The sequence below is a fragment of the Triturus cristatus genome, chromosome 9, assembly GCF_964204655.1.
Source record: "Triturus cristatus chromosome 9, aTriCri1.1, whole genome shotgun sequence".
In the NCBI taxonomy this organism is placed as follows: domain Eukaryota; kingdom Metazoa; phylum Chordata; class Amphibia; order Caudata; family Salamandridae; genus Triturus; species Triturus cristatus.
In genome coordinates this window covers 528830663-528851658 of record NC_140592.1, presented here as the reverse complement: position 1 = coordinate 528851658, position 20996 = coordinate 528830663, and the positions used below count along the sequence as shown (strand labels likewise).

At 43.5% G+C, this 20996-nt stretch overlaps 1 protein-coding gene across 3 annotated transcripts in view; it reads right to left on the bottom strand.

Annotated features, from left to right (window-relative positions):
* The window catches only part of LOC146798244 (uncharacterized), a 720254-nt gene that overhangs the window by 156758 nt on the left and 542500 nt on the right, over positions 1-20996 (bottom strand). For all 3 annotated transcript variants that reach the window (XM_085625533.1, XM_085625531.1, XM_085625532.1), the window contains exon 5: positions 1582-1695. In XM_085625533.1, the coding sequence (XP_085481659.1) occupies positions 1582-1695 (114 nt within the window). The remainder of the gene's footprint in view (positions 1-1581; positions 1696-20996) is intronic.

The window sequence follows — 20996 nt, the reverse complement described above, 5'->3', positions numbered from 1 at the left end:
GTGAAACCAGTCCCAGGATGCTTGTTTCCAGTCCAGGGAAAACCTGGATTGGCAGTTCGGGCTGGAATGTTCCCATGAGGCACAGGGTCAAGACTGATTTGCATATGGCTGGGTTCAAACTGGAATGGCATGGTGAGCAAAAAAACGAAGGATTTAGGCCCAGATCTCTGTACTGGGGTGAATGTATGACATTGTTCTGCATTCTGTCCATCAATAGTTCTTTTTGCATTTGTCACCCCGAGTGGGACGGGTATGCTCAGACGTGAGTCCCGTGCTCTCCATGCCACTGGAATCAAGCTATCCTGGCTGAAGAGGGGTGAAACCCCGAAACCGGTCCTAGGTTGCTTATTTCCAGTCGAGGGAGGACCTGGCTTGGCAGTTCGGGCTGGACTGTTCCCATGAGGCACAGGGTCAAGACTGATTTGCATATGGCTGGGTTCAAACTGGAATGGCATGGTGAGCAAAAAAACGATGGATTTAGGCCCAGATCTCTGTACTGGGGTGAATGTATGACATTGTTCTGCATTCTGTGCATCAACTGTTGTTTTTGCATCACGTCAAGAGAGGCTGCTTGACACAACTGTGAAAAGAAATCACAGATCAGTCCTGTCTTTTCTTTTAATTATTTTCTTTTCCAAAGAATTGATTCAAACTTGAGAGTTGCAGGTTTGATGTCCATCGTCAGACTTTTGACTTCTACTGCTTGCTGAGAAACACTTTTCTTCAGCTCAGCAGGCAATGTAGAGTTGTGGTGTCTAGCTCTCGCACCAGCTCTTCAAATTGTCACCAATGTAGTGAACAAGTAAAGTTCACAGGAAGACTGCACAAGATGCTGGTGAGTAGATGAAATTTAATGCAAACACCACATCCACCATAAACACTAATCCAACTGTCAAAGTTGAAACTTAGGAAAAAAAGATGCCTAATACATTCTGTAAAGTGGAGCGGACCACTGCTTGGCAAAGATTAAGAGATCAGTACAGGAAGAAGACAGCACAACAGCCATTTCCCTAGCTTTGTTCATGGATTTATGATTTCTTTCCAATAATTAGAGTTATATGGGCCTGCACCTGAGCCAATTTGGTTTGTGTTTGTTATTTTCACAACTGAAGGGGTTTATTTTTAATTACTTTTTAATAACTGGAAATGGTACAGGAGTACCCATCTTCTGGTGTGATTTCTATATCTGTGGAGTTTCCATAAGGCCTGACTATAACTCTTACAGTAGAATGGAGGCACATTGTCAATGATTTCCATTGTGATCGATGTTAACAATGGAATAGATCAGCCCTCGCCTTGTGGAAGCGGATCCTTTGCTACCTCTAAGGGATATTATATCCTCCTTGGGCAATTAGTAGCTGCTGCACCACCTTAACAGGAACTGGAGATGTGGGAGTGAAGGATTAATCTCCTAATAAATATGGGCTACCCATAAATTTTGCACGTTATCTGATCTGGGAGGGAGTTATTCAATACTCACAAAAGAAACAGAATATGTTATGTAACATCTGCCGCTAATTTGAAAACTATAACTCATGGGTACATCGCCCTTTAAAAAAATAAGAACTCTTAGCCACTGACCTGAGCTAGGGTCTGTGCTGACTTCTTCCATGCCACCTTTCAGATGCTCATTAAAATGTAAAGTGTTTCTTTCTTCTGTTCTTAAATGGGTCTCACCATTAAAAAATGGAGATTCTGTGAAACAAGAGATAAACGATTACAATGTTAAAGGAAGCATATAATTGTCATTCACACACTGCAAACATTACATTCTAAACCACCCAATGGATAAACCAATTGTGTTCTATTTGTAGATCTCAAGATAGTCTTCTGTTGATATTGAAAATCTTTTAATTGTGACAGTAAACTAAAGAGGTTCTAAAGTTGGGATACTTTTTTCTAAGAAATGTCCTGCTGCAGCATTCTAGAATCAGCAATCAACACACAATCTAGTGTTCAAGTACAGGAAAGGCCCTGTTCTTGGACCCCTAAAGTATAATAATAGTAATAATAATAATAACAATAATCTTTATTCTGCGGTAATCACAGCCATAAAACATACAAAGATAAAAAAAATCAGGAACAAATCCATTAAAACAATATATCATCACTTGTGCAACATCGCGGGGGTCCCTGTATACATCAATCGTGTCTCAAATTTATTGATCTTAATACTGAGCTTAAAAAATTTGTGACAACAAACAGTGTGCAAAAGTTGCAAATGTAAGAGGGCTATATGAGCATGCCTGAATCCCAATTCTTTTAAATAAAGCTTAAGATACAGTCGCTTAGGATAGGAAAAATATTTACATAACAAAACAAAATGCAGAGTGTCCTGTGGGGACCTACTGTCACAGCCACAGGGGTCTCTATCTTCTACACATAAAACAATGCCTGAAGGTGTGGCCACTAAATGATGAAACATATTTAATCTAAAACAAGTGATTAAAAATCTATCATGGGAGCTAGTTAAAATGGAGAGATAGGTCTCCATGCCCTGTACTGATTTAAGTAGAACCAGTCCTCTTACTGTGGGTTTACTGATCTCCATACACTCACAGTAAAGATGCCGCCTCATTGGACCGGACATTCACCCAACACAACAAAGGCTTAACCGCAACTAGGTCGGTTATATACTTAGTCCTAGTTCTTCATGTACAGAATAAGTGGGTGTTCCCTATGGCACTTTCAAAATCCGCCTTAAAAATTTATTTTGTGCAGTCTGTAATTTATCGACCGCCATGTACCCACAGATCTCACCCCCATACAGGACCTTGGAAATGCAAAAAGACCGATATTATTTTAAAATCACTCCCCGAGACCATGTGCCTAATCTGTGTGCCTAATTTGCAATAGCTCCCAGGGATTTTTTCATATCCCGTAGCTTCTCCTTCTTCAAATTTTTCCAATTTAATTTGGCACCAAATAAAACGCCGAGGTATGTTAAAGCCAGGACCTTGGCTAGACTAAAGAGTGCGTCCCTTATAGGTTTTTGATCTAGTACCTCGACAACCTAGCTCCATCACAAATGATTTAGTAAAATTAGGGGGCAGGTCCAACCCTTCATAAAGGAGACAAACCCATATTTTAGAACTTGCAGCGCCCTAGGTGTACGTGCTATGAGAACAGCGTCATCCGCGTACAGCAGAACTGGCACTGGTCTCCCAGTGATTCTCGGTGTGTCGACCTGTAGGGGTGTCAGGGCACATTCTAATCCATTAATACATGAGGTGTTTAAAAGGGGAGCAAGAATACACCCTTGACGCACCCCCCTAGAGCACTTAAAATTATCTGTGAGTCTCCCTTCTTGGGTGAATCTAACTGCAGCTGTGGTATGGGCATAAAGAGTCATTGAAACATTTATAATTTCTGGCTCAACTCCTAGCTCACTAAGCAGCATCCACAATGTGTTACGATTCACTCGGTCGAATGCTGCTGTGAGGTCCATAAAACCCAGGAAGAAGAGTCCCACTTTGGCGATCGTATATTTGGAAATTAAAAGATAAAGATTCAGACACTGGTCTACTGTAGATTTGCCTATATGAAAGCCATATTGGGCCTCCTAAATGATTTGATTTTGTCTGCCCACTCAGACAGCCTATTTAGTAAAGCCCGACCCAAAACCTTAACTGTAGAGTCAATCAGGGATATGAGGCGGTAACAGTGAGGATTATTCCTATCTCCCTTCTTGAAGATCGAGACAATAGTGGCAGTAGACCATGAGGGAGGCATAGCTGATGATACTGCAGCATTTAATACCCGTCACAGGACCGGAGCCCACACATCAATATTGTTCCAGTACAACTTGGGGGGATCCCATCCGGTCCTGGGGCCTTGTTCTGGGACAGTCCCTCGATGCCGATCCCAACGCCCTCAAGGGGGAAGTTAATAGGCACCTTGTAGGGGAAGGGCTATAATTCATTAGTAAGTCCCTCTCCATCACAGTGATTATAGACAGCCTGGAAGTGAACCTTCCATTGGTCAGAGGTAATATGGTGACATAAATAAGAATTGTCCGGTTCAGAGAAACAAGGGGTGTTATGACCTTCCAGAAGAGAGTACTATCTTTAAATTCGCTTGCTTGTGTCAGCTCATCCCATGCCTATTTTTGTAACAGGGACCTCCATTCCTTAAGGGCCCTTTTATAATTATTTCGGCAACTGGCCACCCAGGATCTGTTACGGGGAGTCTGTTTCAGGGCCAACTTAAGGTTCTTGAGCGCCTTAGAGCACTCACTGTCAAACCATCTCGGATTATCCGAGCAGGTAGCTGCTACTGAGGCAGTTAGTAATTAGCAACTGACTGGACGTCAACAATAAATGAACTAACTATATCCTCTTATGTTGCAGATGTATCTAAGCACTGTAAAATCTCCTGTTGCCTCATTTTAAAAGGAGAATGATTAAAAACATTAGTATCCACCTGCTACCACCGCAGGCGCCTTTCCTGATCTGTTGCAGCTATTGTGCCCAGAATTCCTTCTACCTTGCATTTACTGGGTGCCCTGCACCTCAGGCTGCATAGTCAGAGGGTTGTGGTCACTAAAGGGACTATGTAGACTTTTAAAAAGAGATATACGGCCCAGGGATGATGAGGCAAAAATAAAGTCAATAGTTGCAGCAAATCCCCTACCTTTTTAAGATGGCGGGTGGTCATAGTTTCGGGGGTAAGGTACCTTATCTAATGTAAATGTTAGATCGTAAGTGTTTAGAAGGACGTTTAGTTCACGCACGTCTGGGATATGCTCCATGTGCCATTCCTCTGAAACCATGCATATGGGGAGGTCTTGAGTGCACTGTCCGATATTAGGGCATAGATGACAATTGAAATCTCCTAACAGAATAAGGCTCTCTTATAGGAGCCCATCGTCCTGCAGCGATTCCAGGAGGCCCTTTAACTCCGACAGGCTGGAGGGGCTCTGTTTCTTACTTTTTGCATTGTAAAAGTTAATTATTGTTAACCTCAGCGCTCTCCCTACCACTAGTTTTAGGCCTTGTGCCACTTTGGAGTCCCAGTTCAATTGCTTCACAAACGCAGAGCCCAAGAGCTATAAAAATAACTAATCCTCCCCTTGCTCTGCCCAAAGTGGAGCCCTCTGCTGGGAGGAAGAATGTCTTGTATCCTTCAATAAAAAAATGTGTTTCCACCTCCAAGTTCTCCTGAATACAAACAATGTTGAATCATCTTATAAATTGAATCCACCTGTCATCTACAATTTTAGAGGCTAGGCCTGCCATATTCCAGGAAATAAAATGTACATCTCCCCCGAGTTCCGACCTGTAGGGTATATAACAGGCTGTGGCTTCCCCATGGGGGTCTATTGGGCTGGTGGGGTTTGAACAACTAGAAGGATGGTCTTCCTTTGCGCATGGCCCGGCTCACTAGGCTTACTTTCCTGTGTAAATATTTTAACCGGCATGACATGCGCTATACTATTATTAACCCTCTATTTGTCAATCTAAGCCATTAAGATCCGACAGAGGGGCATAGGGGTTAGGCGTATCCTCTATTTCCTCCAAGGTACAAACACCCCCATCCAGGCCTAGAACATGGCTATTTTTTGGGGTGTTGGGGGTAGGCCTTTAGAAGAAACCTAATGGGAGTGGCTTGATGTCAAAAACGTAGGAGGGGAACTGGGAAGAGTGTCTCAAAATATTATTGCGCAAGTTCTGGAAACCTAAATGTGTCAATCACATTATCTCCCTTAAGTGTTTTCTTAGACCGGGCCAATCCAAGAGACCCTTCTGGCCATCAAAATGTGGCTGTGATCTGCCACATTAAATCTACTGTGTTTGCCTAGCCAGTGCACCACTTTATTAATTAATTTATCCGTGGATTCCTCACAATGAGTATCCAAGCCTGGTACCCCAACAAAAACCACAGTAAAGGGGCAACAGGCAGGAGGAAGATCAATGACTGGTAAACCCAGAATATTTGTAATATATGAGCTTTCCCTGGCTGTCCAGCGCATCTTTAACAGGGGGCACTGCTCCCTATCACCCCTATCCGTACCACTTACTTGGGGATTACGTGATCTGTGAGGAGCCCTCCCAGAAACCGTTTTGTGTGTCATAATCCCCTTCTGTTAGTTTCCAGACATGCCTGCAAACAGAAGGAACCCCATATCCGGAGGCTCTGATTTCATTCACCATTATCTGTGAAACCAGCAATTAGAATTGTATTTACTCCCTTCATCTGCATCATAACGTAATTAATATACCCTTACTGAAATCACATCTTTCAGTATTTTGCGGCATAAACTGATGTCCCACCGTCATTTGTTTTTGAGATTATCTTCAAAATATCGTATTGTCCTTATTCGACTGTGCATCATCATATGTCTACTATCTAAATTAAGAATTCATCAATTGCTTTCACTATGGCCGTCTTCATGACGAAGGCACTTTGGCAGTGCCGAAACGCGCGTAGAATTCCACCAGTCAATTGAATTTGTGCCACTCTTCTGATAGCGTTTTGCAAATTTTGTGCTGATTAATTAATTCATGATAATGTGTTATCATTATAACAATGTTTTTAGTATGGTTGTGAGTTTGTATGCTGGATATGAAAGTGAATGAATGATTCAATATAAATGTTCTTTCATGGTTCAAAAACTTAATAAAGGTTAACCTTTTGTATTTTTGGTAAATTGATTGTTGTCTTTGGTTCTTGCTGACAATTATTACATATGCAGGAGTATCAAATGGTCTGCATTTTGGTTGCCTTAAATCTGTACACTCATTGTCTTTTTCCCTGCTTTAAGGAACCTTATTAGGAACTGTAGGGGTCCTCTTCTTTGCACTTGTAATCCCCTTCTCCATCAGGTGGTTAGGAGAGTGGCCTGCATTTTAGATTGGTTGATGAGGGCATTCCAGATCGTGCTGTCTGTATCTGGGGATTTGGTGAGGGGGACGCCTTATTATTAGTGTCCAACATACTTTCCACTCTAACAAGTGTGTCTCTAGAATCTGACAGTACTTTGTTAAGTTTGTCCCAGAGCTGAGACAGCAGATCCGTCAACAAATCAGTGATTTTTTGCCTTAGAGAAGTCCAGAATTCCCCTGTGTATATCAGGGTAATTGTTGTTAAAGGTTCCTCCCCTCGACACTGGGGCTTGTTTCGCTTCTTGGCTCTCTGTGTTCTCTTCTTTTAAATAAAGCTTAAGATACAGTCGCTTAGGATAGGAAAAATATTTACATAACAAAACAAAATGCAGAGTGTCCTGTGGGGACCTACTGTCGCAGCCACAGGGGTCTCTATCTTCTACACATAAAACAATGCCTGAAGGTGTGGCCACTAAATGATGAAACATATTTAATCTAAAACAAGTGATTAAAAATCTATCATGGGAGCTAGTTAAAATGGAGAGATAGGTCTCCATGCCCTGTACTGATTTAAGTAGAACCAGTCCTCTTACTGTGGGTTTACTGATCTCCATGCCCTCACAGTAAAGATGCCGCCTCATTGGACCGGACATTCACCCAACACAACAAAGGCTTAACCGCAACTAGGTCAGTTATATACTTAGTCCTAGTTCTTCATGTACAGAATAAGTGGGTGTTCCCTATGGCACTTTCAAAATCCGCCTTAAAAATTTATTTTGTGCAGTCTGTAATTTATCGACCGCTATGTACCCACAGATCTCACCCCCATACAGGACCTTGGAAATGCAAAAAGACCGATATAATTTTAAAATCACTCCCCGAGACCATGTGCCTAATCTGTGTGCCTAATTTGCAATAGCTCCCAAGGATTTTTTCATATCCCGTAGCTTCTCCTTCTTCAAATTTTTCCAATTTAATTTGGCACCAAATAAAACGCCGAGGTATGTTAAAGCCAGGACCTTGGCTAGACTAAAGAGTGCGTCCCTTATAGGTTTTTGATCTAGTACCTCGACAACCTAGCTCCATCACAAATGATTTAGTAAAATTAGGGGGCAGGTCCAACCCTTCATAAAGGAGACAAACCCATATTTTAGAACTTGCAGCACCCTAGGTGTACGTGCTATGAGAACAGCGTCATCCGCGTACAGCAGAACTGGCACTGGTCTCCCAGTGATTCTCGGTGTGTCGACCTGTAGGGGTGTCAGGGCACATTCTAATCCATTAATACATGAGGTGTTTAAAAGGGGAGCAAGAATACACCCTTGACGCACCCCCCTAGAGCACTTAAAATTATCTGTGAGTCTCCCTTCTTGGGTGAATCTAACTGCAGCTGTGGTATGGGCATAAAGAGTCATTGAAACATTTATAATTTCTGGCTCAACTCCTAGCTCACTAAGCAGCATCCACAATGTGTTACGATTCACTCGGTCGAATGCTGCTGTGAGGTCCATAAAACCCAGGAAGAAGAGTCCCACTTTGGCGATCGTATATTTGGAAATTAAAAGATAAAGATTCAGACACTGGTCTACAGTAGATTTGCCTATATGAAAGCCATATTGGGCCTCCTAAATGATTTGATTTTGTCTGCCCACTCAGACAGCCTATTTAGTAAAGCCCGACCCAAAACCTTAACTGTAGAGTCAATCAGGGATATGAGGCGGTAACAGTGAGGATTATTCCTATCTCCCTTCTTGAAGATCGAGACAATAGTGGCAGTAGACCATGAGGGAGGCATAGCTGATGATACTGCAGCATTTAATACCCGTCACAGGACCGGAGCCCACACATCAATATTGTTCCAGTACAACTTGGGGGGATCCCATCCGGTCCTGGGGCCTTGTTCTGGGACAGTCCCTCGATGCCGATCCCAACGCCCTCAAGGGGGAAGTTAATAGGCACCTTGTAGGGGAAGGGCTATAATTAATTAGTAAGTCCCTCTCCATCACAGTGATTATAGACAGACTGGAAGTGAACCTTCCATTGGTCAGAGGTAATATGGTGACATAAATAAGACTTGTCCGGTTCAGAGAAACAAGGGCTGTTATGACCTTCCAGAAGAGAGTACTATCTTTTAATTCGCTTGCTTGTGTCAGCTCATCCCATGCCTATTTTTGTAACAGGGACCTCCATTCCTTAAGGGCCCTTTTATAATTATTTCGGCAACTGGCCACCCAGGATCTGTTACGGGGAGTCTGTTTCAGGGCCAACTTAAGGTTCTTGAGCGCCTTAGAGCACTCACTGTCAAACCATCTCGGATTATCCGAGCAGGTAGCTGCTACTGAGGCAGTTAGTAATTAGCAACTGACTGGACGTCAACAATAAATGAACTAACTATATCCTCTTATGTTGCAGATGTATCTAAGCACTGTAAAATCTCCTGTTGCCTCATTTTAAAAGGAGAATGATTAAAAACATTAGTATCCACCTGCTACCACCGCAGGCGCCTTTCCTGATCTGTTGCAGCTATTGTGCCCAGAATTCCTACTACCTTGCATTTACTGGGTGCCCTGCACCTCAGGCTGCATAGTCAGAGGGTTGTGGTCACTAAAGGGACTATGTAGAATTTTAAAAAGAGATATACGGCCCAGGGATGATGAGGCAAAAATAAAGTCAATAGTTGGTGCAAATCCCCTACCTTTTTAAGATGGCGGGTGGTCAAAGTTTCGGGGGTAAGGTACCTTATCTAATGTAAATGTTAGATCGTAAGTGTTTAGAAGGACGTTTAGTTCACGCACGTCTGGGATATGCTCCATGTGCCATTCCTCTGAAACCATGCATATGGGGAGGTCTTGCGTGCACTGTCCGATATTAGGGCATAGATGACAATTGAAATCTCCTAACAGAATAAGGCTCTCTTATAGGAGCCCATCGTCCTGCAGCGATTCCAGGAGGCCCTTTAACTCCGACAGGCTGGAGGGGCTCTGTTTCTTACTTTTTGCATTGTAAAAGTTAATTATTGTTAACCTCAGCGCTCTCCCTACCACTAGACTTAGGCCTTGTGCCACTTTGGAGTCCCAGTTCAATTGCTTCACAAACGCAGAGCCCAAGAGCTATAAAAATAACTAATCCTCCCCTTGCTCTGCCCAAAGTGGAGCCCTCTGCAGGGAGGAAGAATGTCTTGTATCCTTCAATAAAAAAATTGTTTTCCACCTCCAAGTTCTCCTGAATACAAACAATGTTGAATGATCTTATAAATTGAATCCACCTGTCATCTACAATTTTAGAGGCTAGGCCTGCCATATTCCAGGAAATAAAATGTATATCTCCCCCGAGTTCCGACCTGTAGGGTATATAACAGGCTGTGGCTTCCCCATGGGGGTCTATTGGGCTGGTGGGGTTTGAACAACTAGAAGGATGGTCTTCCTTTGCGCATGGCCCGGCTCACTAGGCTTACTTTCCTGTGTAAATATTTTAACCGGCATGACATGCGCTATACTATTATTAACCCTCTATTTGTCAATCTAAGCCATTAAGATCCGACAGAGGGGCATAGGGGTTAGGCGTATCCTCTATTTCCTCCAAGGTACAAACACCCCCATCCAGGCCTAGAACATGGCTATTTTTTGGGGTGTTGGGGGTAGGCCTTTAGAAGAAACCTAATGGGAGTGGCTTGATGTCAAAAACGTAGGAGGGGAACTGGGAAGAGTGTCTCAAAATATTATTGCGCAAGTTCTGGAAACCTAAATGTGTCAATCACATTATCTCCCTTAAGTGTTTTCTTAGACCGGGCCAATCCAAGAGACCCTTCTGGCCATCAAAATGTGGCTGTGATCTGCCACATTAAATCTACTGTGTTTGCCTAGCCAGTGCACCACTTTATTAATTAATTTATCCGTGGATTCCTCACAATGAGTACCCAAGCCTGGTACCCCAACAAAAACCACAGTAAAGGGGCAACAGGCAGGAGGAAGATCAATGACTGGTAAACCCAGAATATTTGTAATATATGAGCTTTCCCTGGCTGTCCAGCGCATCTTTAACAGGGGGCACTGCTCCCTATCACCCCTATCCGTACCACTTACTTGGGGATTACGTGATCTGTGAGGAGCCCCCTCCCAGAAACCGTTTTGTGTGTCATAATCCCCTTCTGTTAGTTTCCAGACATGCCTGCAAACAGAAGGAACCCCATATCCGGAGGCTCTGATTTCATTCACCATTATCTGTGAAACCAGCAATTAGAATTGTATTTACTCCCTTCATCTGCATCATAACGTAATTAATATACCCTTACTGAAATCACATCTTTCAGTATTTTGCGGCATAAACTGATGTCCCACCGTCATTTGTTTTTGAGATTATCTTCAAAATATCGTATTGTCCTTATTCGACTGTGCATCATCATATGTCTACTATCTAAATTAAGAATTCATCAATTGCTTTCACTATGGCCGTCTTCATGACGAAGGCACTTTGGCAGTGCCGAAACGCGCGTAGAATTCCACCAGTCAATTGAATTTGTGCCACTCTTCTGATAGCGTTTTGCAAATTTTGTGCTGATTAATTAATTCATGATAATGTGTTATCATTATAACAATGTTTTTAGTATGGTTGTGAGTTTGTATGCTGGATATGAAAGTGAATGAATGATTCAATATAAATGTTCTTTCATGGTTCAAAAACTTAATAAAGGTTAACCTTTTGTATTTTTGGTAAATTGATTGTTGTCTTTGGTTCTTGCTGACAATTATTACATATGCAGGAGTATCAAATGGTCTGCATTTTGGTTGCCTTAAATCTGTACACTCATTGTCTTTTTCCCTACTTTAAGGAACCTTATTAGGAACTGTAGGGGTCCTCTTCTTTGCACTTGTAATCCCCTTCTCCATCAGGTGGTTAGGAGAGTGGCCTGCATTTTAGATTGGTTGATGAGGGCATTCCAGATCGTGCTGTCTGTATCTGGGGATTTGGTGAGGGGGACGCCTTATTATTAGTGTCCAACATACTTTCCACTCTAACAAGTGTGTCTCTAGAATCTGACAGTACTTTGTTAAGTTTGTCCCAGAGCTGAGACAGCAGATCCGTCAACAAATCAGTGATTTTTTGCCTTAGAGAAGTCCAGAATTCCCCTGTGTATATCAGGGTAATTGTTGTTAAAGGTTCCTCCCCTCGACACTGGGGCTTGTTTCGCTTCTTGGCTCTCTGTGTTCTCTTCTTTTAAATAAAGCTTAAGATACAGTCGCTTAGGATAGGAAAAATATTTACATAACAAAACAAAATGCAGAGTGTCCTGTGGGGACCTACTGTCGCAGCCACAGGGGTCTCAATCTTCTACACATAAAACAATGCCTGAAGGTGTGGCCACTAAATGATGAAACATATTTAATCTAAAACAAGTGATTAAAAATCTATCATGGGAGCTAGTTAAAATGGAGAGATAGGTCTCCATGCCCTGTACTGATTTAAGTAGAACCAGTCCTCTTACTGTGGGTTTACTGATCTCCATGCCCTCACAGTAAAGATGCCGCCTCATTGGACCGGACATTCACCCAACACAACAAAGGCTTAACCGCAACTAGGTCGGTTATATACTTAGTCCTAGTTCTTCATGTACAGAATAAGTGGGTGTTCCCTATGGCACTTTCAAAATCCGCCTTAAAAATTTATTTTGTGCAGCCTGTAATTTATCGACCGCCATGTACCCACAGATCTCACCCCCATACAGGACCTTGGAAATGCAAAAAGACCGATATAATTTTAAAATCACTCCCCGAGACCATGTGCCTAATCTGTGTGCCTAATTTACTATAGCTCCCAAGGATTGTTTCATATCCCGTAGCTTCTCCTTCTTCAAATTTTTCCAATTTAATTTGGCACCAAATAAAACGCCGAGGTATGTTAAAGCCAGGACCTTGGCTAGACTAAAGAGTGCGTCCCTTATAGGTTTTTGATCTAGTACCTCGACAACCTAGCTCCATCACAAATGATTTAGTAAAATTAGGGGGCAGGTCCAACCCTTCATAAAGGAGACAAACCCATATTTTAGAACTTGCAGCGCCCTAGGTGTACGTGCTATGAGAACAGCGTCATCCGCGTACAGCAGAACTGGCACTGGTCTCCCAGTGATTCTCGGTGTGTCGACCTGTAGGGGTGTCAGGGCACATTCTAATCCATTAATACATGAGGTGTTTAAAAGGGGAGCAAGAATACACCCTTGACGCACCCCCCTAGAGCACTTAAAATTATCTGTGAGTCTCCCTTCTTGGGTGAATCTAACTGCAGCTGTGGTATGGGCATAAAGAGTCATTGAAACATTTATAATTTCTGGCTCAACTCCTAGCTCACTAAGCAGCATCCACAATGTGTTACGATTCACTCGGTCGAATGCTGCTGTGAGGTCCATAAAACCCAGGAAGAAGAGTCCCACTTTGGCGATCGTATATTTGGAAATTAAAAGATAAAGATTCAGACACTGGTCTACAGTAGATTTGCCTATATGAAAGCCATATTGGGCCTCCTAAATGATTTGATTTTGTCTGCCCACTCAGACAGCCTATTTAGTAAAGCCCGACCCAAAACCTTAACTGTAGAGTCAATCAGGGATATGAGGCGGTAACAGTGAGGATTATTCCTATCTCCCTTCTTGAAGATCGAGACAATAGTGGCAGTAGACCATGAGGGAGGCATAGCTGATGATACTGCAGCATTTAATACCCATCACAGGACCGGAGCCCACACATCAATATTGTTCCAGTACAACTTGGGGGGATCCCATCCGGTCCTGGGGCCTTGTTCTGGGACAGTCCCTCGATGCCGATCCCAACGCCCTCAAGGGGGAAGTTAATAGGCACCTTGTAGGGGAAGGGCTATAATTCATTAGTAAGTCCCTCTCCATCACAGTGATTATAGACAGCCTGGAAGTGAACCTTCCATTGGTCAGAGGTAATATGGTGACATAAATAAGACTTGTCCGGTTCAGAGAAACAAGGGCTGTTATGACCTTCCAGAAGAGAGTACTATCTTTTAATTCGCTTGCTTGTGTCAGCTCATCCCATGCCTATTTTTGTAACAGGGACCTCCATTCCTTAAGGGCCCTTTTATAATTATTTCGGCAACTGGCCACCCAGGATCTGTTACGGGGAGTCTGTTTCAGGGCCAACTTAAGGTTCTTGAGCGCCTTAGAGCACTCACTGTCAAACCATCTCGGATTATCCGAGCAGGTAGCTGCTACTGAGGCAGTTAGTAATTAGCAACTGACTGGACGTCAACAATAAATGAACTAACTATATCCTCTTATGTTGCAGATGTATCTAAGCACTGTAAAATCTCCTGTTGCCTCATTTTAAAAGGAGAATGATTAAAAACATTAGTATCCACCTGCTACCACCGCAGGCGCCTTTCCTGATCTGTTGCAGCTATTGTGCCCAGAATTCCTACTACCTTGCATTTACTGGGTGCCCTGCACCTCAGGCTGCATAGTCAGAGGGTTGTGGTCACTAAAGGGACTATGTAGAATTTTAAAAAGAGATATACGGCCCAGGGATGATGAGGCAAAAATAAAGTCAATAGTTGCAGCAAATCCCCTACCTTTTTAAGATGGCGGGTGGTCATAGTTTCGGGGGTAAGGTACCTTATCTAATGTAAATGTTAGATCGTAAGTGTTTAGAAGGACGTTTAGTTCACGCACGTCTGGGATATGCTCCATGTGCCATTCCTCTGAAACCATGCATATGGGGAGGTCTTGCGTGCACTGTCCGATATTAGGGCATAGATGACAATTGAAATCTCCTAACAGAATAAGGCTCTCTTATAGGAGCCCATCGTCCTGCAGCGATTCCAGGAGGCCCTTTAACTCCGACAGGCTGGAGGGGCTCGGTTTCTTACTTTTTGCATTGTAAAAGTTAATTATTGTTAACCTCAGCGCTCTCCCTACCACTAGTTTTAGGCCTTGTGCCACTTTGGAGTCCCAGTTCAATTGCTTCACAAACGCAGAGCCCAAGAGCTATAAAAATAACTAATCCTCCCCTTGCTCTGCCCAAAGTGGAGCCCTCTGCTGGGAGGAAGAATGTCTTGTATCCTTCAATAAAAAAATTGTTTCCAACCTCCAAGTTCTCCTGAATACAAACAATGTTGAATGATCTTATAAATTGAATCCACCTGTCATCTACAATTTTAGAGGCTAGGCCTGCCATATTCCAGGAAATAAAATGTACATCTCCCCCGAGTTCCGACCTGTAGGGTATATAACAGGCTGTGGCTTCCCCATGGGGGTCTATTGGGCTGGTGGGGTTTGAACAACTAAAAGGATGGTCTTCCTTTGCGCATGGCCCGGCTCACTAGGCTTACTTTCCTGTGTAAATATTTTAACCGGCATGACATGCGCTATACTATTATTAACCCTCTATTTGTCAATCTAAGCCATTAAGACCCGACAGAGGGGCATAGGGGTTAGGCGTATCCTCTATTTCCTCCAAGGTACAAACACCCCCATCCAGGCCTAGAACATGGCTATTTTTTGGGGTGTTGGGGGTAGGCCTTTAGAAGAAACCTAATGGGAGTGGCTTGATGTCAAAAACGTAGGAGGGGAACTGGGAAGAGTGTCTCAAAATATTATTGCGCAAGTTCTGGAAACCTAAATGTGTCAATCACATTATCTCCCTTAAGTGTTTTCTTAGACCGGGCCAATCCAAGAGACCCTTCTGGCCATCAAAATGTGGCTGTGATCTGCCACATTAAATCTACTGTGTTTGCCTAGCCAGTGCACCACTTTATTAATTAATTTATCCGTGGATTCCTCACAATGAGTACCCAAGCCTGGTACCCCAACAAAAACCACAGTAAAGGGGCAACAGGCAGGAGGAAGATCAATGACTGGTAAACCCAGAATATTTGTAATATATGAGCTTTCCCTGGCTGTCCAGCGCATCTTTAACAGGGGGCACTGTTCCCTATCACCCCTATCCGTACCACTTACTTGGGGATTACGTGATCTGTGAGGAGCCCTCCCAGAAACCGTTTTGTGTGTCATAATCCCCTTCTGTTAGTTTCCAGACATGCCTGCAAACAGAAGGAACCCCATATCCGGAGGCTCTGATTTCATTCACCATTATCTGTGAAACCAGCAATTAGAATTGTATTTACTCCCTTCATCTGCATCATAACGTAATTAATATACCCTTACTGAAATCACATCTTTCAGTATTTTGCGGCATAAACTGATGTCCCACCGTCATTTGTTTTTGAGATTATCTTCAAAATATCGTATTGTCCTTATTCGACTGTGCATCATCATATGTCTACTATCTAAATTAAGAATTCATCAATTGCTTTCACTATGGCCGTCTTCATGACGAAGGCACTTTGGCAGTGCCGAAACGCGCGTAGAATTCCACCAGTCAATTGAATTTGTGCCACTCTTCTGATAGCGTTTTGCAAATTTTGTGCTGATTAATTAATTCATGATAATGTGTTATCATTATAACAATGTTTTTAATCTGTTTTCAGTATGGTTGTGAGTTTGTATGCTGGATATGAAAGTGAATGAATGATTCAATATAAATGTTCTTTCATGGTTCAAAAACTTAATAAAGGTTAACCTTTTGTATTTTTGGTAAATTGATTGTTGTCTTTGGTTCTTGCTGACAATTATTACATATGCAGGAGTATCAAATGGTCTGCATTTTGGTTGCCTTAAATCTGTACACTCATTGTCTTTTTCCCTGCTTTAAGGAACCTTATTAGGAACTGTAGGGGTCCTCTTCTTTGCACTTGTAATCCCCTTCTCCATCAGGTGGTTAGGAGAGTGGCCTGCATTTTAGATTGGTTGATGAGGGCATTCCAGATCGTGCTGTCTGTATCTGGGGATTTGGTGAGGGGGACGCCTTATTATTAGTGTCCAACATACTTTCCACTCTAACAAGTGTGTCTCTAGAATCTGACAGTACTTTGTTAAGTTTGTCCCAGAGCTGAGACAGCAGATCCGTCAACAAATCAGTGATTTTTTGCCTTAGAGAAGTCCAGAATTCCCCTGTGTATATCAGGGTAATTGTTGTTAAAGGTTCCTCCCCTCGACACTGGGGCTTGTTTCGCTTCTTGGCTCTCTGTGTTCTCTTGGGTGCTGGCCACTCCCCCCCCCCCCCGAATTAGACCAGGAGAGGGGGTACTAGGGCTCTTGTCTACTGCAGCAGGTATTAAACCACCTGGGGCAGAATCCTGATGTTTCCAGGGATTTGTGATTTGAGAGTTTAAAATTGCCCTGTCTGAGGTTTCACCAGGGTAATGACAGGCCAGCGGAGCCCGGAGAGAGTCTGCTTTATAAATTTCCTTTGAAAAAGCCACCACCGAGTCATAGTGGCCCTATTGTTGCTATTAGAGTTATCGCTGGGCGCTGCCTTCCTCTTTCCCATGATGGTCGACTAGGGCGAATCCTCCAAGAAAGTGCAAAATGCTGATCCCCAAATAACACACAAGCTGCGCACAATCAAGATAGTACTCGCAATAAAGCTGATTGCGATACAATATCACCAATGTTCAGTAATGGCGATGTAGGTGCCCTTCCGCGGATGAAAGATAGTGTACGACTTCTATACACCAGCTCCGGTCTCTTCCAGCCAAGAGAATGGGGCCGGCCCGGCCTCGATCGGCCACGGATGGGCGCAGAGGGTCTGCCCTTGGACCGGGCTTGGCCCTTGGACCGGGCTTGGCCCGGGCACATTCCGCACTGCGGGAGACTGCAGCGTGTTTTGGTGACGGGGAGGCCCTTCCCTCCTGGTGCAGGTGAGAAGGATGCTGGGGGACCGAGTCCCACCCCACCAGCAGCATGATGGCAGGTTCTTTGCAGGCTTACAGAGCCCGTTTACGACCCCTAAAGAAAAAATATTAATTCACCCACACACTTTCTGTCTTCCCTTTTATCCTGCTATCCTACTATATTGTAACCTTCAGTCCAGTGGCAAAGGAATTCTCATTAGCTATCAAGCACTATTGCTGTGAGTGCCTTAAGCAACATAAAGCACTGTTTCATGAACATCAAAATTATCAAAAACTTCACACCACAAAAGATTCAGATGGGCAAAGAATTATTCTAGTGTGGATAATCCTATATTGGTTCCTAGTGATAGAGAATTCAATACAAAATCCCCTATGATGGATGAGTTGGTTAAGGATTTAAATCAAACACAAGGAGATGATGGACGGAGCGCTGAAAATTTTCAGACATTCACCCACAGTCACAAATTCGGGATGAATCCATCATCGTTCTTTAGCTCACTTCGCCAACCCAGTACAGACCCAGCCATATGCAAATCAGTCTTGACCATGTGCCTCATGGGAACAGTCCAGACCGAACTGCCAATCCAGGTCTTCCCTGGACTGGAAACAAGCATCCTGGGACTGGTTTCAGGGTAACACCCCTCATCAGCCAGACTAGCTTTAATTAATCTCCTTGTATTTTCATTGTGTGCCCTAAGTTGGCAGGGTATGCCCAGACGTGGGTCCCTTGCTCACTTTGCCACTGGATTCAAGCTAGCGTGGCTGAAAAGGAACTGCAAAGGGCACAAGTGAAGAAAGGAGTGCCTACAAGTCTTGTGAGGACACTGCTGAGGTACCAAACAGGGGCAGGTTGTACCTTGAGTGGAATGGCCCTTTGAAGGCCCTCCATGAAGGCCTTAATGACAGGAACCCTGAAGAGTGAGGTGTGTTCTCTGTTTTGAAGGTAAACAGCAAATGCAGACAAATGTATTCTAATGGAAGTATAAGAGAAGCCTGACTTTTGGGATAACAGACAATGTCTTGGACTGCTGCCTTGAGCGGGTTAAGTCACTTAGAAAGACAGTAGTGCACAAACCCTCTTACATTTGACTGCATAGAAGGCTTGGGTGTTAGGTCTGCATGCCTCCTTAAGGATGGTCATGCACTCCGGAGGGAGGTTGTGGTAGCCAAATCCTAGGACCTCAGAGGCCAAATCGCAAGATTGAGCTGCCTGGGCTTCAGGTGTCTGACTGTTTCTTGGCTCTTTGGGAGACGGTCAGGCCGGCTAGCCAGCCTCTCGTGGGGTACTAGGGACAGGTCGAGGAGGACAATGAACCAGGGCTGTGTGATCCATGTGGGAGTCACCAGGATGGGAGTGAGAGATGTATGCCGAAGCTTCCAAACCATGAATGGAAGAAACGGGAGAGGCGGAGTGTTGGCAAATTTCCCTGACTACAAATATCCCTGACTAGTCCATCCATAGTGCATTGCCCATAGACTGTAGGTACATGGATGCACAGCTTGGGCATTTTGCATTTTGGTCCATGAGGAATAGTTCTACACTGGGAAACCCCCGATGGTGAAAGTACAGGAGTGGGACTTGTGGGTGGAGTTCTCACTCGTGGACTTGTTGCTGTATACTGCTGAGTAGGTTTGCAAAGTTGTTGTCCACTCCAGGCAAGTACTGTGCTAGTAGATGGACTCTGTGATGGAGTGCCCACCGCCAAATGCCTTGTGCTAATGCCGACAACTGTGGCGAGGATGTGCCACCCTGTTTCTGTAGGTAGAACATGGTGGTCATTTTGTCTGAACAAATGAGAACCACTTCGTTTTGAATGTGACAGAGGAATGCTTTGAGTTCAAGCTGAATGGAAAAAAGCTGCTACGGGTTTTTGATGTGGAGACCTTGTTTATGGTGATTCCCTGAATGGTCATCATGAAAATGCATCCCCACCCATTGAGGGAAGCATCCGTTATAATGGCCAACTGTGAAAATAGGTCGAGAAAGGGATGGCCTTGCCACAGATTGTTGCTGTTCCACCACAGCAGAGAGCAATGGGTGTGGCCACACTAGATCCTCTCAGTGATACTCCACCTGAGACCACTGTGCAGTTAGACACTCTTGCAATGGGCACATGTGTAACCGAGCATGAGGAACTATGGCAATACAGGAGGTCATCATGCTGAGTTGGCACATAACCATCCTGACCGATATTTGGTGATCTGGCTGGAAAATGAAGAGCAACGATTGGAAAGCTTGAACCCATGCACAGCTGGGATAGGCTTTCCCAGTGAATGAGTTGAGCACTTCCACAAGAAGGGCTGGAGGTGGGATTTTGAGGTATTGGTGTAGAAGGTCTATGGTGGTCTGGGTGTGAGCCAAGCACTGCTGTTCGTTAGAGCTAAAAAAAAAGGGGACTTTAGATCCCTTTATCCCTTCAAACTATCATCCCATTTCTCTACTTTCGTTTTTAACTAAGGTTTTAGACCGTTAGGAGAAAACACAACTAGCTTCTTATATTGAGGAAGTAGGATTCTCAATAAATATGAATTCTATTTCAGACTCCTATTTAGCAAAGAAACAGTGCTTACAGAGGGTTTCAATGAAATACGCAAGATCCTGGATGGAAGGAGCTTGGTGGCTCTTATCCTTCTTGATCTATCAGCAGCCTTTTACACTGTCTCACGTGCTGTCCTGCTGAAGAGATTCATTGCCATTGGTCTGCGGGATAACAAGCTACTGATGGAGCAGGGCTTTGCGAAAATAATACCTGCTCGGATTAAACCCTCAGTAACATTCATTAACAGTGTGCTGTGAAAATTTTATTTAAAAAGCTAAAATAATGGGAAATGCTTTTACGCATGTGTGTACTAATGCATGAAAACTAGGCCACAAGTGCTTAGATAAAAAGACTTATGCTGCTTGTGTGCACGTTAATAATGATTGCTAGGAAAATAACACGGGTTGTGAATGGGTTAGTCCAATGCTGGGATGGTGTCCAATGAAATTACATTTCATGAAAATAAATATTGTTTGTGTTTGTTTTCTGTAGAAAAGCAAGCTTGGGCCTACTCTTCTGCATGCCAGTCTGGGGTTAATAATTGGTGGATAAATAAAATGACCAAAAGAGGGTTTTGAGAGAGAAGAGAGAGCACAAAGGTTGTGCATGTCCTTGTTTGACTGCCAAGCTACAGAGTAAATAAAATAATCAGTGGAAGCGAACAACTTCCTTCTCGAGATGGCAGAGGCAATCAATAGAAGCGCGGACTCCTGCTACATGAAATGTGCTGCAGGAAATATGTACTATGATTGTGTTCAAAGTTGTTTCCTGGGAAAAATCTGTCGTAATGCTGAAAGTTTAAGACAAAAGGACAATGAATAAAATGGTCATGATGAGAGTGATGTGACAGCACACCCCCATCCTT